Raw genomic sequence first — 18,804 nt, 5'->3', positions numbered from 1 at the left:
ACTACTGGTTTGCTTGCAACAACTGAGACCTTCAACCAACTTTTTTTTTTTTTTTTTTAAATAACCATTTTATTAATGTAAAGTACCAAGGACTTTCCAAGTACCCATGACCTTCTGCTTGTCTCCACTGAAAAAGATTAAATTTAACTCTGTCTTGAAACCCTGTGTGCTTTTAAGAGGCAGAATTCAAGAGAAATCTGAACAGATGCAGGGCAGAAGACTCAACATTCACAGATATATAAAATTTTCTGAATTGTTAATACCCATGCTGCTTTTACAGTAATTTGGAGATCCAAATCACTTAACAAGTATTAACTACTTAATGCAATGCTCCTGAGAGGTATTTAGGTACAGTTAAGCAAGAATTATTATCTCTGTAGAATTGACAGGGAGACAGAGGCTGCGATGTGGCTCGTTTGAAACCACATGGCAAGTCAGCTGCAAAGCCTGGATTAGCACTTGGGTCTTTCAATCCCAGGTGCCATGTTCAAGTCACTACATTGCGCTGCCCCTGAAGATTAATAAGGATTAATGGGCAAAGCAGAGGAGAAAGAACAATGTATGCCAAAAAATATAATAATAAAACCCCAGGGTGAAAAATGAATACTGAGGTGTTGAAAGGCCTGGAGAAATCATGAAATCCAGAAAGGGTTTTATGGTTTCTTAAAAGATGTGGCTCTGATGATGACCAACTCCAAAAGGGGAAAGAAGAGAGACCCTTCTAAGTCTTACAGCCTGTAAATCCTAAATAATTATCAACCAGACAGTAAAACTCACATTCACAGACTTACATTGCAAATTTACAGAGAAACACTCAAGCTGCAGTTAACAAGTGATTTTAAATCCCTCAGAAATCCACACTGAAAAGTGATCCTCAAAACAAAACTCCTAGGAACACTGTGGAGTCCACAGTATTTCATTGAGATAAGGCAGATTAAAAATTACTTAGGATAAACTGCCTGATCCGGGCTCCTCTGGCAGCTCCTCTGGCCACGAGGATGCAGAGGTGTTAAGCATGTCAAGTCTATGGGTGTGAAGGGGTTTTGTTGCCTCTGTGTGGAGTCCTGGTGGGAATGTCATTGTGGCAGGGTGCAGCTCTGCACTCGTCAAAGAAAATGCTGAAAGATGATGAGAGTTTCAAAAGAAGGGAGAAGGATGCCTAACATGTTTGGAAAGCATGCCTTGGGGTGAAAGCTGTCTGCACAGAGAATTCATAGAACCATAGAATGACTTGGGTTGGAAAGTTCCTTAAAGATTACCCTGTTTCAACCCCCCTGCCATGGGCAGGGACAGCTCCGACCAGACCAGGTTGCCCAAAGCCCCATCCAGCCTGGCCTTGAACACCTTCAGGGATGGGGCATCCACAGCTTCTCTGGGAAACCTGTGCCAGTGCTTCACTATCCTCATAATAAGGAACTTCCTCCTTATATCTAATCTGAACCCACTCTCTTTCAATTTAAAGCCATTACCCCTTGTCCTATCACTACACCCCCTGACAAAGAGTTCCTCCCCAGCTTTCCTGTAGGCCCCCTTTTGGTACTGGCAGACTGCTGTAAGGCCTCCCCAGAGCCTTCCCTTCTCCAGGCTGAACAGCCCCATCTCACAGACAAAAGTGTAGCATCCACTGCAAGAAAGTGCTTACAAACAAAGCTGGGCTAAACTCAAATCTTAACACGAGAGTGAAGAACCTTGTGAGTGGTTGGATCAAAGCGGATTCACTCTAAAACAGTTATTGAGGATTTTGCCCTAGGTCCACAACAGCTCCCCAGATCTGAAGTAGAAAAAAGCTCTGGAGAATCCCAGGGTTCAAATTACGGCCAGCAATAGTGTTGTGCCATTCACAAAACTTCTCAATGGCTTCACTAACTTAGGAATAAAATGCATTTATATTAAAAACAACCAAAGCATTAAGAAATTAAAACAGAATCAATGTGGAAGACATATGAAGAGTGACACATGAAAGAAGACATATAAAATGTTTGTGCTGGCCTGGTTGCCAAAAGGCAGAATACAGAATTTCATCTTTCTCACACGGCTGCCATAACTGAGCCCTCTCGTTATAACAGTGATTACTCCACAGGACAAGAAAAAATAGAAGACAAAATGTCTGAGTTTGCCATTGGTCAGTTTATTGGCTTTTATTTGCCAAATCATGCCCTGGGCAATGTGAAAGAAAATGTATCCAAGACACTCTTCCAAGACCAGCAGAACATTCTTCATTAGTTCTCATTTGCTTTTTTTCCAAAAAGGACTGTAAACCCAGCAGTTTATGAATTCTGTTCCAACTAATTTTAGAAATAAAATAATAAAATAAAATAAAATAAAATAAAATAAAATAAAATAAAATAAAATAAAATAAAATAAAATAAAATAAAATAAAATAAAATAAAATAATAAAATAATAAAATCTGGAGACCACTCTTAACACTCCTGGATCACCAGCTCAAGCTGTGTATTCAACCCATTCTGTTCACTGCTCAATCCCAATTACAATGCACTAGCTAGCTGCTCAGCCCCAATTACTATGAAAGTATTTAACTTCCTCTTTGATTTCTCTTCAACAACAGCTTGCAACTTGTGACACTTGGAGTAATTTTGGTAGCTCATTTAACACACACACTGAAACCTGAATATCTGCTGATTATGTTCCCAAGCTCTGGCTCACTGCAATAAAAGATGGAGAGAGGACATGCAATCTCTGGAGATTGAGAACCTGAACATGATTACTGCTGCCTGAAAACTTGCTTTGTCTCAGTAGTCTTAGGGTACAGCGAGGATCTTTCATGAATGATTAATGAACTATAGGCAGATCAATGAAACTCTGCCCTAAATGTATCTATAACCAATTCAGGTGTGGGACAAAGAAGTCTAACCAGCCGGTATCCTGTAATTTACAACTCTTGATGTAGTGAAACAGAGTAATCCATCAAATGTACTGTGGCTACTTTCTCAAGTCCAAGTACCTGAGCCACCTAAGTGATTTTTTTTTTTCCCTCCCCTGCTTCCTACTCAGAGTTAAAGCTATTATGTTGTGGGTTGGCCTCCAATATCCTTGTTCATACTGAGGAGACCATCCCTCCATGAGTAAGCCCACTGATTCCAGGAACTGAAATTTTAGGATTATACTCATTACTGATGAACACATCAGAGTCTAGCACAATCACTTATCAGGAGAATCACTTATCAAGAGCACCTTTTAGTGGTAATTCTTGGAGATCTTTAAATTCTGTCAGCAGCATTGAACTTTGAAAATTATTTCTTATCCCTAATTTCTGTAGCCAGCGTAGTCACTTACTTCCAGGAATAATAAAGAATGCATAGCATATTCTCATTTTCTTTCTTGATGGATGGTGAGCTGGCCTCAGTAACGTTGTTAATGATGTAAAATAAAATGCAAATTAAATATCACAATCAAAGGGAAGCTATTCAAAAATAGCAGTGCAGGCAGGACACGATACTAAGTACCACCCTTTTGCTTACATTGTTACAAAGATAATGCCAGCGTATTAGAAACATAATAAATCAGAGAAAGCCATTTCTATAACGAGAGTTTTTCTATGGGTCATGACCCTCCATGGGGATTCATGAACGAGCTTAAATGGGGTCACAATAAAACTGTTAGCAAGAACCAAGGGCAGATATTTCTCCCTAAGCTGAGCAGCCAAGTCCTGTAGCAGGGGAACAAGAGAGCAGACTGTAATTAGTGGCCACAAGTATTTATACTTGCTAGAGAACTGCTAACTACCTTTAATTACAACAGTTCACTTTCTCCAGGAGAGGGGAGCAATATAGGCTAGAATTAAAATTGCCAGACAGTTGCTAACTGCCTTTCATTGCAGGTAATAGATCTGCTTCTCCAGGGAGGAAGGGTAAACTTGCAACTGAATTGCATTCCCCCATCACTCAGAAATGGAGCCATGATCAACTCAAAGGGTCACACAGATATGCAGCCAGACATGGCTGTATTTTCAAACAGTATGAGCAAGAAATCAGTAGTCTCATCTGTAGAACGTGCCACCTCCAGGCAAGGAGTGAGTTGCAACCTGCATTGCATCCTGGTGAAGAAAGATGCTTATTAAAGGACTTAATATGAGAAGCTAATTGAAAAAGTGGAATGATGTCACTGAAAAATACTTGTACGTTTCTCCCTGCTGCCCTGGCTGTCATCTGAACCCACTTGCTGGCCCAGAAAGGATCACCTTTTCAAGGCTGTCAGCAGCTGGATGTACCAAGTTGGAAACTGAAGATTGGCACTTGAGGCTGCAGTCCAGCCCCACATGGCCTGGCTCAGTTTAGCACCCCAATCGGATCGAGACAAATCCTCTCCTTTTCCCTCCTAAGGGCTGCTTTCAACTAGACTGGAGGAGAAAGTACACAGTTCTTCTCCCTCTCTCAAAATTAGGGATTTTCGGGAAGTACAAGGGTGGTAGGCACTCCACGCCCCCATGTCAGGGAGCTTTTAGGGTCGTCAAAGTCCATGTGTGCTTTCTTGAGGTCTCTGCAAGGACCCTGAGGACTGTGGCTACAGAGCAGCAGTCTCTTTCTGGCTCCCACAGCCACCACAAACCTTGCTCAGGTCGAGCTCTGCATCTCCCCAGAAGGAATTAAGAGAGACGTCAGGTGAAAATGAACTCACTAGCAGACCTGCCTTTTTCTTGTTGCCCCCTCAGTCCTGTCCCCATTCTCACACCACACCTTGCACTGCCTCCCTCCCCCTGGGGAGGCAGCTCAGAAAAGGCATGCAGCTTACAAATGACCTGGCAAAATAGATAGATAGATAGATAGATAGATAGATAGATAGATAGATAGATAGATAGATAGATAGATAGATAGATAGATAGATAGATAGATAAAGGAAGAGTGTTAATTTCCAACTGGATCAGTTTTCTAACCTGTTTCATTGCACAACCACCTGTGGTGGTCTAAACCAAGACTGGGAAACATTAGAAGTGGCTTAAACAGCACTGCCACATAGTGGCTGCCTGCAAAGGAAAGACGTGAGAGAAGAAGGAGTGGTGATTTGCATGATGTCTACATTACTTGGGCATGGGGAAGGGCTCTGATAGTGCAAGGAAGCTCCAGAGCTTTGCAGACAAAAGCATAATAGTGTAGAGGTCAGCACTGGGAGATGGGCAATTTGAGTCACGATGGCCAAAGGTTCCTGCTAGTGAGGGTAATTAGGCATGGGAGGAGATGGGTTCACATTGGTCTGGGTCGTTTAATAAGAAATTAAGTCACAAGACATTCTTAAACCCAAGGTTTGGTTCTCTCCTGTGTTTTTGTGCAAGAAGTGGGGTGAAATTATCATAGCAAGCCCCCCTCAAAGGTGAGAACAAACAAGGTGCCAGCCTACTGAAATGGAGGGCAGGTGCTCTGCTTAAAACCTGTCCTGTAGCCAGTGTCCTGGTGGACCCAGACAGGGTTGTACCCAAAGAGCATGCCAGTAGAATGAGCTATCAGAGACAATAAAAGTCCAAGCTCCATATTGTTAGGAAATAACACTAAAACCAGCAGGTTCGTGCCATGGGCACATTCCCACTGAGCTGGTGGGACCTTTCCAGCTCTTCCTGTGGGCTCTCTGCCCACCACAGAAAGTGAAAGCGAAGGGAAAACCCTCCTGCCAGCAGGGGATGTGGCACAGCCCTTATCTCCTGACAACCCAGCATGGGACGTGCAGCAAACCACTCCTCCCTTTGAAAACTTCCTGAAAGTGCCTGCATCCAAAATCATGCGGACACCCTTCCCAAAGCACTTCTGCACTCCTGTCAGATCTGCACAGATCCATTCAGGGGATCTTTTTACCCCTGTCTGTGAAATGCTCCAGTCAACACAACTGCAAGTGAGGTTTTATCCAGTGTTTCTGTGCAGCCTAGCCAGGAGGGCTGCTTTCATGCTCTCTGGTGCTGACCAGGATGCCGGGATGCATGTTCAGGGATGGGGATGCAGCCCCCTGCAGCCTGAAGAGCCAGAGATAGTGTTTGCGAAACATTCTTGCTGGTGGCTGCAAAGAGAAAACCTACACTTAATTTTCTGCCCCTTGACCGTCTGTGCTGCGTGGCTTTGTGTCCCTTCTACGCCAGGCGAGGCACAGCCCGGACAGGGATGAGTGGGAAGGAGCCACTCCGGGCAGCCACAAGCAGAATTGGGGCTTTAAAGTAGATTTTCAGAACATTATGGATTTCATCTTTGCTTAGCAGCTAGTTACTGTGCTGAAGTCATGAATCACCCTGCTTGAAGTGATTCAAGGAGGGGAAAGAATAATAATAATAAAGTGGCAAACCAGCTCAGGGATAGGCTTGGGAGTCCTATTAAACTTGAGAGGCTACGATTTCTATTCCCAGGACTGCTGGCTAACACAAGAACGAGCACCATGCCTCCCCACCCCATCCAAAAGAGTTGTGCTAGGCAAAAACTGAGGAGCAAACCAGCAACAGGTCAATCCTGTGCTGCGTAGCCCAGAGTTGCCAGCAGATTAACATGGCAGCGCTCATGAAAAGTCTGCGGCAGCTCTGGCAAGCTTTGCAAAATCTATAATTATAGCTACAGGCTTCGTCGCACAAGGAACCAAATATGTGATGTTTGTTTCTGTGGAAGAATGGGAGGAGACTGATGGTAAAGGAGAGGGAGTGGGACTGCGGAAGCGGGGAGAGGGGAAGGAAGAGAGCTGAGCCCTGCAGAGTTTTCAGAGACCTGCAGAAAACCGTCTAAATAGAGCAGTTCAGACCTCAAATACTGCGCTGTGCTTTGACAATCTCCTGGTTTATGGCGTACTTAACAAAGTGTTCTTACATTTACCAGGCTGGAATGTCCATTTTGCTGTAGACTCTCTGCTACTTTGCTAGTACTTTAAAATTTGGACACGTGACAAAAATGTGTGTAACGCATTTTTTAAAGTGTTGATTGTACTTGTAATTTTAAAGTCAGAATATAAAATAAACATCTCTGCCCTTTCTTCCAGCAGGCAGCACAGAGATCTGCTCTCCGCGTTCTGTCTGACAGGTACATTTTGTCATTTTTATGAACTATAAATTGCTTTATGAAACGTTGAGCCCTATTTATTGTGGCATATAACTCATAATTGGATTTTGTCCCCAAAGTATCTGCGAACTGGGATGTTAAACATTTTGCATGCTTGGATTTGTCATGCATGTGTAGAGTTTATTACTGCAAAAATCACAGTCTTGTTGTATTTCATACAGAGTATGCAGAATCCCTTGTTGTGATACCAAACGAGAGATAAGAAACTTACTGGAGAAGGCATGAATGATGCAGTAAATTCTCAGCTTTAGAGTTTGCTGAGATATATCTAAGCTCATTTTTCAGCAATAAGTACTTCATTTATTTTGAGATGTTCTCTTTTGACTTTTTCCAAATTCTTTCCCTGGGAATTGCTCCTCTTGTGATGAGATACTCCGTACATTTCAGGCACAAAAACAATGCCTTTTTTTACCCCTTAAGTTTTGAGGGATCAGTATTTTAGAAGAATTTAATTCTTCTTTTTTTTTTTACTTCTGGAACTGCAGCAGTGCCTCAGGCAGATAAGAAAGGGACCAAATCCTTAGCCAGCTTTCAGGTTTTACTCAGCTCTTTTTCAAGCGAATTTCCATCAACTTCAATGGGAAACTGGCCTGAGCGAGGAATTCAGGATTCGGGCCATAGTAAATGTTATAGTTGGGCCGTAATCTGCACAGGTATTTACCTTAAATGACTTTTATGAAAGAGGATTGATTGAAATATAAGGTAGCTTTCTAAGACGGTCCTGATTTCTTTTCCAGTTTTGGGAAGAGGGGGGAGGGAAGGGGAAGGAGAGACTGTACGTTTTAGTGCCTGTGAAAAAGAACCAGCAGATTTACATTTATCCACAAATGAGGTACTGTGTCATGCGGGCTGACACAGAGTAAATTTCCCCCTGCCTTGCTGGCAGCCCCCTGCGCTCCGCCTGGCCCCCCGCCCCCCGCCTCCCTGGGAATAAGCAGTAATTGACTCTCGAAGCCAGCTCAGGCCAGGATTTCTCCAGAGCAGAGCCTGTCACTTAGGCTGAATTATATCTTGTGCACGGATGAATAACATTTCTCTCTGGTCTGAGGCTAAGACTGCCAAAATTATCAACCTTCCCCCCCCCACCTCTGCCCAGTTTACAAACACCATTTTGTTTAGGATTTCTTTTACCCCCCTTAAAGAAAAAAAAATCCAGACTGAAACATATGGGATGCGGGTGAAATCACTGGCTCGGTTGTAGAGTACATGAGTATTGGCTGTAATGGGGATGAATGCAAAAAGAAAGAGGAGTCAGGGCAGCATCGTGTCCATCTCCCTGGAGGTGTGCAAGCTCAGCCACCAGGCCAAGCAGCTTTCACACCTGGTGGGACGATGCTGTGACAGTGTGGGGAGGCATTTCTCAGCATCCTTCCCCTGGGCTGAGCAAGGAGCACTCCCACAGAACTGCCCCTGGAAGCAGTCAGCAAGCCCCAAACCCTGCTCTGTCTCCCCTAGGAAGAGCAGTGGTGACGGTGCAGAGATGGTCCCAGCCCCACTGGGGGTGAGGAACCTCTCTGCATCGAGCAGGGGCCCAAAAAATGAAACTGTAAAGGTTCTGCCTAGCCTTGGCTAAAGGGAGAGCTCCTGTGATATTGTTGCTCAGTGCTTGTGTCCCAGGAGCAGCGACGAGTGCCTGGCCACACACCAGCACGTCCCAGCACCAAGGGAGGTGAGGTGGCAGGTTAAATCAAGCTCTCGGCAATTTCACCCACCATTCTTTCTTAAAATTTATTCTCCAGTAGCTCTCGTTTCAGTTTTTGCTTTCAGGTTTTGTTAAAAAGCTAACAGTTAGCTAAACTGAAAGAGGCAAAAAAAGGGGGAGTTTTTAAACCTGTAGCCATTGATTTCTCCAGTGTGCTGCACTCAGTCTTGTTTTCAGACTGCCACAGTAACCCCCAGCAGATTTATGTGCAAACACAAAGATTAGTGACCCAGAAGCTCGACTGAAACAGCTTTTCTGCTTCCAGAAGACAGGTTGCTCTGCACATGCACTGACTGTTTTGTCAGGAAAGATGCACTGGCCCCATTCACTTTTCATTCTCTCATGGAAAACCTTCGGTGTTTATACAGCACAGCTTCGTTTTAATTTTATTATGCTTTTCAGTAAAGTGGTCTAACTATAAAGATTGCTCAATTTCTGGGACAGAGAAGTACAAACATTTAACTCATATACCTTAATGGTATAGTGCTAGCATATCTTCAATGGCATGACTCTCGAATCCACTGCCTGAATAGCTTTCAAATTAAGAAAAATGTCTGTACCTAAAATACTCAGTGCGTTCTGCTATTATTTAACAGTGAGCAGTGTGGTTAAGCCAGGTCTTAAACCTGCTCAATCCCACTGAGCTAAATAGATTTTATTATTGACTCCCCTGGTCCCAGCACTCTGACCTCAGGACTGAAGTTAAAAGCTAATTTTTTGCAGGCTATTACGCCAACCCAGAGCACTTGCTTGCTGGATACATTTGCAATGGGGAATGTCCAGCTGTAAATTACAGATGTTTGTAATCATACCCAAACACAACACTCATTATTATTCTTTTGTTCTTTTTCGGCTGAAAAGCCCACCATGAGGGAGACCGCACAGTACTTAATCCACACATTAAATTTACTCACAGCTCATATTCATGCACAAGATAAGATTTTCCATGAAGTAAAGATTTACAGTGGTCCTAGGGCACTTCTATTCCCCTAGCTGCTTTTATTTCTCTGTGCTGTAGTGCAGGCCAAATGGGTCTGACTAAGAGTCTTGAGTGCTTAGAGGAGAGCCTTGTGCCACCGCTGAATTTCCTCTCTCGGTGTAATAGGGAAAAGCTGTCTCATTCCCTGCAGTGCCTGGGTGGTACTTATGGGACACGCTTCGTTCACAGGCCCAGTCTATTATCCTCTTTGTGTCCTTACTGTGGAGGATGCAGACAGACCCTGTTAGCTCTGCCCACCCTCACCCGGGGGCAGAGGTGGGAGCTGAACTGGCAGCAAGGGGTCCCACACAGCCTGGACATCATGCAGCCATGCTGGCCAGCCCTTCCATCCCACCTGATAAGAGCCAGCTTTCCAGCTTACACTCAGCACCTGGTTTATATATGTGTTTCATTGAAGCCTGAACTGTTCAGTACAGGCTGTGATAAAACTTTTTGATTTACCACCCTGAGCTGCTGCTAGACAAGGCATCTCAACACAAACATCAGGTTTGCGCTGTAGATGAGCTCCATTCATGAGGTTTGGTGAGCTTCAAAGCCTATCTGACCTTTGGCTCACCTTCCTGTTGGGTGTACTTTACATTTCCCTGTAGCCATACCCTCTCCATCCATGCTTGGTCACTGTTAGGACACTGACATGCAGGCTGTGCCAGGTGTGATCTGTTTTACCCTAATGGATCTGACCAGTTGCATTAGAGGTCTTGAGGGAAGAACAAATTGTCCCCACTGTCCTCCAGAGTGCTGATCATAGATAAAGTCATAGAATCATCTAGGTTGGAAAAGACCTTTAAGATCACCAAGTCCAACCATCAACCCAACCTGCCCAGTCCCAAGATGGGTGTGCAGAACTGAGAGGAGGGGCATGAGAAGCAGCAGAGCAACACATCTGCAGGCAGAGAGATGGTTTGGAGGCAGAGGTGCTGCTGAACTACCTCTTACAGGTGTGTGCCTGCACCTAGCACTCAGCTGTGAGGAACAATGAATGGAAAAGGTTGGCCTGGGACAATCCATTCCATTCCCCTGATACTGCAAGCAGCAATAGGGTCGGTGATTAGTCCAGCGGGATATGTAGCATGGCTCTTCTCCTTCAGACAAAGCCACATTGAGATACACCATTTGAGTTATGAGGCCTGGGGAGGCACTGCTTGTAAAGAATTAAGGCAACAATAAGAGGCAATGTAGACTTTTAATAGATCATTTAAAGCTGGGAACACAGCTGTCCAAGCAGCCCTAAGACTTTCGGTGGACTGAGCCAAAGATTTCTTGTTCTCAAGTATCTGCTCTAGCTGTGATTAAGCAAAGCAGTTAAACTTGTGATACCCTGAAGGACGTAAATAGCCCGGTGGCAGCTAGCAAAAATACTCACGTGCTTCATGTCACCCACATACTTCTGTTTGTGTTGGACTGAGTTGTTCGATAACGTTGCCTTTCACACTGAGCAAGTCCTACACTTGCAAAGCTACGTGGTCAGCTTATCAGCGGAGTGACTCAGCTCACGGGCTGGCCAGCAAGCTGTGATGTGACAGGTCTGTGCAGCCAGTGACAGCCGAGGGGAAGCCTTGGCTCAGGACAGCTGATCCACATCCCAGCAGAGAGTGAAGAAACTGAGATCATGGGGGATGCAAAGGCTGGCTGGAGAAGAGCATGTACGCATGGTGCTCTTTGCCATAGAAATGAACACATGGCTCCCTCCAGCAGAGGTGGTACATTGCTTATGCTTTCAAGATTATCTTTGCAAGGAAAAAAAAAAAAAAAAGAGAGAATATCTCTGACAGGGGATATGGATTTACCATTAATCCCCTATGTGGAAGCATGGCTGTTTGGAAATGCTGGTGCCCCACATTTCCACTAGGCATGGGGTAGGAAAGGGTGACAGGAGCTGCTTATTGTGGCAGAAATGATCTAGAGTTTCTTAGCCCTCCTAGGTACAGAACTTGAACAAGAGTAACGTTATGTATTGCATATAGGATATTATTTCCAGTACTGCAGTATGTTGTGAATTGGTGAAAAGGGGCTTCAGAAAAGAGCCTGTGTGGAAGGCTTGGAATAAAAAGGAATAGATATCTCTGTAAAACTGGATTCTATTTCCTTTTATTTAACTTGAGAGCAAGATATTTAACACTCATCCATTCACTGCTGGATGCTTTCCCATGCCTTGACTGTTGCTGGTGTTTGTCTGGAATTGTTCTACGACAGCTCTGGAGATGCAATTTGGGTGTATTGCAAAGCTGCATGAGAAGGTGAAGCAGAGCTGTTCCAGGGAATTTTAGCAATTTTGAGCCCTAGCTAGCCATACTAAATACTGAAATTCCTTTGGCATTTAAAGAAAGAGAAAGAAAAGTGAAGCTGCATTTTTTCTTCAAGGAAGTAATAGCAGTTTGCTGTCATGATAGCCAAACGTTTCGCAGCTCCCTATGGGCAACCCCATGCACTCTCAATAGCTCCCCAAAGATATTAGAGGGGAGACGATCGGTTCTAGTTCACAGAAACATTAGCATTTTGAAAAATATCTGTCTGCTAAAAGAAAGGTCTGACTAGCAATTTCTCATGTATTTTCTTTGGCTCGCTAGTTCTTTTAAGAATCCGTGTGTGGATAATTACAGAATTAACATGGGGTGAAAAAGAGACAAGGTGCATGACTGCGGTCTTTTAAATATTGGTAAGGGGAAAACAGGTCCCATTGCTGGCTGGCAGCATGAAGAATATGCAAAGTGCTATTGGGAAGAAGAGTGTATATGCGTGCAGCATATGAAGTGCCTCAGCATATGATTAACCTCACTGGGTATGTAGTAAATAGTAGATAACTGTGATCAAAAAAGTATTCATGTGATTTATCAAGCTGAGCAACTGTGCATTTTGCAGTGAAGCAGGAGGTCAATCCTGAAATCTAGGGCAAGTAGAGCAATAGGAAATTGCAGGGACTAAGAAGTTAATCATACCGTTGGACCGCTTCCATCTGGTTTTGAAAGACAGAGTCAGTGCAGTGCTAGCAAGGGCTCTTCACGGCAACAGATCAGGAATTAATTTTTTCAGCAAATCTTCAACTATCATTTGCAGTAACACAGGCTTATAAAAATGTAATTTAATTTCTTGGGAATAAATCACCTAGGACAAGAAGTGTGAGAGAGTGTTTTAATGTGTATACATGAGGTAAAAAGAAAAAAAAAAAAAAAAAAAAAAAAAGTGAGCAAAGGAGAAACAGCGAAAATCCAAGAGGAAACAAACATTAATGATACGAAACCTGGAAGGCATAAATGGCCGCCTGGTTAAATCATGCAGGTAATTGTCTTTGAAAAATCAGTTTGCAATTGGGAACCTTCTACATTTTTATGACCCTTGGAGGCATAATCTTCTGTAACCTGTCTGTCCATCTTCATCAGCACGGGTCAAAGGAGCACTGACTTTAAGTATTGTCGAACTGATGCTCTGAATACCGCTCCCATATATCATGGGTACATAGCTATGGGCAGTGAATTTGTTAATATATTCTGTGTTTTCTTTATTATTGATATTACTTACTGATATTTCAATGAGACTTGAACATTATGCTCCCTTTGGGCAATGACAGTGCCCTTAAGCAATGAACATGTTGTAAAACAAAGGGGATTTTAACCTTGATAGCAACACTGGTAGCTGAAACGTGCTTTATGGGAAGAGGTAGGGAGGGCAGTTAGCTGATAATATTATGCCTTTCTTCCTTCAGCAGTAGGATAAGAGAATAGAGAGACCTGTACTATGAATGATGTATTGTGCTATTTTTAGGGCTATGCTGCAAAAGTGAAATCTTATAAATACTTTTGTATCTATTTCCTGGCAGTCTGAAGAAAAAGAGCTCAGGTTTACACAGCACTAATAGCAGGAAACCGGGGATCATGCTGTTCCCACAAATCACCATGCTTCCATTACCACCGTATTTTAAGAAATGCTGAAATTTCGTAGCAAGCAGCGTCACCTCAGCCTGGCCCAGTTACGTGACGTTAATGTGGGGCTTTTGACCCTTTTGTGTCTGTCGACCATGTTCTAGCTGGAGCTCAGAGAGTCTCCAGAGTGGGTACAGCAACATGAAGGAGACATTTCAGCTCCCTGTCAGTGAGCTAGCTGTCCTGCAGCAGGTGGAAGGAGATGCCCCCTTCAAGCTTTAATCGCTCAGTAATCAGCAAGGCACAACAGGGTTTTTCTGGCACCAGTCCCACACTCCATGGATGACATGCTCACTTGAGTCACTTTTTCTTGCCTCTTGCAAAGGTAATTTAGAAATTGTAGCTGAACATCTGTTAGCCTTGTTACTGGTAAGGCTATTTGCCTACTGCCCTATATATATATATATATGGCATATATATATATATATATACATATATATTTTTTTATTTTTATTTTTATTTTTATTTTAAATTTTAGCTTCAGGAGCACTTTCTCCTTGCTCTTGGCTTTCTTCTGAACCAGGCAACAATGGAGATAAAAAGGAAATGGGAGCCCAGGTTAGGCCGGGGGAGAGCGGGCACTTTCTGTAGGAGGCCAGTCCCCCAACAGAGCTGTGATTGTGCCCGGGGTAGGCAAGGAACTCCTCAGTACAGTGTCTTCATTTGGCCCCCAGTCATGATACACACAGTCTGCACTCTGTCTGGCCCTTTGCTTTTTGAAGGGTGAAGAGGACACCACACAGGACAAGCAGAACTGCAGCCTGGTTCTTCACAGGCAAAAGTGAAGGACAGTATGTACAAAGAAAGAGACTCCCCCAGATTTCTCCACAGTGATCACTGTGTGGCTGAATCACTCCTGAGATGTTCCTGTGAGGAGATTGTATTGTCATGGTCTGAGACACTTTCCTCCCCCATGCAGTCTAATCAGGTGCCTCTGCTTTTTCTTCATGACCGCCTTGGAGTTGATGCAGGCTGTATGAAAGCTTTTATCCTTTCCTCTCTCCTTGAATTTGAGAAAAGATGGATTTACTCTGCTGCTGAGGAAGGGTTTGCACTGTTCTAGATTTCTTGCATTTCAGTGAAAGAAAATAAAAGTGTGATCTTTAAGCAGCCTGGGTTTCCTCCCAGGGAGAAAAGTGGGAACATCTCTGAAATCTGACAGGGCTCTACGTAAGAAAAAACAGTTTCTCACTTAGTTATTTTACATACACCAATGCGAAGGTACAGCAGCAGGCTGTTAAGGACCTGAAGCTTGGTGTGATCAACTAAGTCTCATAGAAAAGCTGGATACCTCTAGAGAAGTCCTTGTCAAAGAAGTCTTGAGAAAGACCCACATACAGAACTTTCGGGGGAAAAAAAAAAAATCAGATTCACAAAACTATTTTTGTCGGCTTCCAGACTCCTCATCCTTTGGCGATGCTTGGTATTTTCAGGTCATCTCATGGCTGAGACTTTTGACCAAAACAATAACATCTAAGTCTCTTGAGGACCACCAAATTCCTACTGCAAGTCTGTGAAGGGGCTTTTCCACAGCCTGGTTACAGACACCCAGAATCATGGAGATCCTAGTGGTGGCAAAAGTCTACCCCCATCCACTGAATACTTTTTTTTCATTCATTCCTCTAAAAACAATTTTTTTATATTTTTTTTTTCCTGTGGAGTACAATGAAATCTAGATACTAGATACATTCAGAGAAGCAGAGAAGTTCTATGTACTGATGTACCCAGAAGCCAAATTAAAATCTTTGGGAGTTTTTGGTGAGTAAGGAATGTTATACCAAGCTGTAGGTCTTGAGCTGGTTAAAGAGGAATACTTTTTCCATGCATATGAAACGTCTTTCATGCAGACATCAGGAGGAGGAGGTATGTTTATATGCTTTTCAGCCAACATTGACAAATTGGCTTTGCATGCAAACCTCTTGGTTTACCCAAGTAGTTTGTGGCAGCAGGGAGCATTTTTTCATGGTAGATGTGAAAAGTAAATAGAAAAATGACAAGTTTCTGGTTTAGGATGATTGAGGGATTTTTCTGCATGAAATGGAAGCTTAAATCATATAATTGTTTTTAACGTTCCGAGTCCCACAGTAATTCTCTGTGCGGTTCATCAGTGGCTCAGATAGGAGCTCACTGGCAATGATTCTTACTTTACACTGAACTCCACACTTTAAAACTCTGTTTTAAACTTCAGTGACCAGATTTTCAGTGGTACAAATTGAAATAGCTCCACTGATTTCAGTAGTGTTATCTCAATGTTCATCCACGGACAACCTGCCATCAGCAGTTTGGAAACATTTCCAGCTCTTAAAAAGCACGTTGCTTCCAAAGGTTGCACAAGTGAATTCTTCAGAGGAGCACACCCGGCACGCAGCTCAGGCTTCAGGATCTGGTTACGGTTCTTGTTCAGCTCATCCTGACTGTCTATCAGCTCCCCCGACACACTTGTTGGCAGCCAAATGAGAAGGGCTGCATTTGGGCTCCTCAACCGCTGGAGCTTTCTTGATGGAAACCGAGATGTCAAAAGCTCAAATGGCTCAATTTCTAAAGTTGCAAGGTTTCTCTCCCAGCCAGCATTTCCAGGAGGTCTGCCTGGTGACATTTTCTTCACAAATGTTAAGAACAAACACTTTCTGCTTATTTTTCGCTATTATTGCTTTCTTCTGGGGCTCTGTTTCATGGGAAAATTCAGAATTGGAAGGCTTGGTTCCAAACTGGAATGGCATGAAATTTCAAAATCCTTCTCAAAATGGAGAAGGAAGACCTTCCTTCTCCCAAGGACTCTATTTATAGTAGGCTGCCCTTTTTGCAGTCAGAGAGGGGCCAGATCATATTATGACTGTGTGCTCTCATGTGTTTTTAACTTAGATGTAAAATTAGGTCTGGCTTGAAACTAGGTGTAAAGAGTTTAGGTTCAGACATTACATTTTTATAACCTGAAAATGATATAATTTAGAAAGGCAGAAATAAATAGAAATTACTTAAATTAAATTAGACTTTTTTTTTTTTTCCAAGGGATATGATTTAAATGAGACACATGCTATCTTTAATATAGTCTGTAATCTTCTGGCATTTTAGCAAAACTGGAAAATTATTTATTTTAAAGGAAGACATTTTCTGCCTAATGAAATTTACTTTTTGTACCAGTATACCTTCTGTATTAGATTGCTATAAAGATTTTAAAGGTCTTTTTCAGTCTCAACTCAAATGCATAACTTTTCTTCATGCCTGTGGGACTCCCTCTTCACACACATTCACACAGAAGAGAATAGGCCCTTCTCTGTGGAAATCCAGCAGCACAATAATTCACGAAAAGCACTCACTTATTATTTACTGGGACAATCAAGCATAACTGCTCTAAATGAACAAACAGTTTGTCAAGTTAATAAAAAAAAAAAAAAGAGAGAGAGAGAGAGAGAAAGAGAGAGAGCAGGGTAAAAAAAATCCCATGATTCTGATTTACACAACAGATAAAAATCACCCCAGAAGTCATAGAGACCTGCCAAGTAAATCTCTTGCTTTGTTGCTTTGTAACAATCCTTTAGGACACTTTAATTTGCTTTTGTGAGTATCTGTACTGGTCCTGGCTTTAGCTCACACTGTACATGACCAGGGAGATCTGTGTTTGTCCATGCCTGGATAGGTGACGGCTGCTGACGGTGCTGATGGTATTGCCTGGCTCACAGCAGCTCTGCGGGAGGTCACATCTTCCTTTTTCTTCCTTTCCACAACCTGTTTAGAAAGGAATGAGGAATGAGGAAAAAGACACTGAGCCTCTACCACAGGCATCACCCCTTTCTCTTCCCCAACTCTCCATGATGTCCCCAGCCTGGCCCTCAAATTTCCCCTACCAGTTTCTTGAGGGACCTCATCCCAAAACCTCCCTTGATGGCTCTATGACCATTTTTCACAGTGCCTTGCCTCCCTGCCTGTCAAGTCTGCCCTTTCCCTGCTCCTCAAAACCACTCCAACCCCACCAGGATAACTGGAGCCTTCCCCGGGACCCAGTTCAGCACCCACTGCCAAAAAGTTGATGTGGACACAATCGCTGGAGGGTGTTGGCCTACCTTCCTACTGCATGGAAGAAATGGCCACAATGTGGGGCCAAGACAGCTGTCTGGTTTCACAGCCCGAAGGACACCGGCACAAGATTTTACCAGCATGTTGTGGGACATTAGTAGAGGGACGTCACTGCCACCTACCCAGCCAGGGCCACCCCTCAGCCACCGGCCCCATGGTGGGGTTTTCTGCATGTCCACTGAGTCATCTCCCTTTCGTTCCCTGTAATCACCATCACTCATCCCTGCTAATAATGCCCTCAAATGCTGATTTCCTGAAGCCACTTCTTATAAGGTCATGATGTCCCTTCTTCTAAAAGGTAATAAGCTTGATACTGACCATGTGGAGCCAGAGAGGGTTTGTAAATATTTGTATCCACAGTATTATTCCTTTGATAACAGATACTAGGACAATATTTCCCACATTAAAAGGGCTCATGGGGAGGGTTTAGGAACTCAGGCCAGGCTAAAATAGTTGCCTGAAGGAAGAGGAAAAACCTTGGAGAATTACCAGACACTTTTTTTTAAAATTTTGAGACAAATGGACTTTTCAAACTTTGCCCTGAAAAGAGATCTGGTCATGACCTACTATAAATCTCATATGGCCATTTAAAACCTCACAGAGCTCTGGTTAAACAGCATTGCACCAGACAAAACCTCCAGGGCATGAGGACATTGCTGCGGTTTTTCCCTTTCAAGCTTGTATATTGTCCTCATAACATATTGCCAATGTTCACAGGACCAAATGAGACTGTGGCCTTTCTTTAATGTACTCAGTGCTCTTGTGTTGAGAGCCTGTGAGGTCAACAGGAAAACATGGGATGAAATCTCGGCTGAGTGTCGGTCTTTCCCAGGCTTCCTGGCAATTTCCAACTTCTCACTCTATTGTTTTCACTTAATAAGATAGAACTTGTACTCTGCTCAGAAAAAAAAAAAAAAAAAAAAGACTCAGAAAATGAGCAGTTTTGTAAAAGCCTGGCAGCTTCCCAGTGTGCTGAAACTAATAACAAGCACACTCATTTTTCCAGTTTGAAACTTCTTGGTGCAAATCCCTCATGCAAATACCTCTCAGGGCTTGCAGCAGGAGGTGCAGTG

At 43.3% G+C, this 18,804-nt stretch overlaps 1 protein-coding gene across 6 annotated transcripts in view; it reads left to right on the top strand.

The window, feature by feature from the left end:
- AFF3 (ALF transcription elongation factor 3) overlaps positions 1 to 18,804 on the top strand; it is a 337,507-nt gene that overhangs the window by 246,037 nt on the left and 72,666 nt on the right. For 4 of the 6 annotated variants that reach the window (XR_011805753.1, XM_072030948.1, XM_072030937.1 and 1 more), the window contains exon 9: positions 6,959 to 6,999. Coding sequence is in view for 5 of the 6 variants with exons in the window: in XM_072030948.1 (XP_071887049.1) it covers positions 6,959 to 6,999 (41 nt within the window). In the remaining variant the exon portion in view is untranslated. The remainder of the gene's footprint in view (positions 1 to 6,958; positions 7,000 to 18,804) is intronic. The other 2 variants (XM_072030956.1, XM_072030955.1) reach the window with 1 other exon arrangement.

Source organism: Anas platyrhynchos, chromosome 1 (genome assembly GCF_047663525.1).
Source record: "Anas platyrhynchos isolate ZD024472 breed Pekin duck chromosome 1, IASCAAS_PekinDuck_T2T, whole genome shotgun sequence".
NCBI classification, from domain to species: Eukaryota; Metazoa; Chordata; class Aves; order Anseriformes; family Anatidae; genus Anas; species Anas platyrhynchos.
Note: the sequence above shows the minus strand (reverse complement) of the source record. Positions and strands in the feature narration are given on the sequence as shown.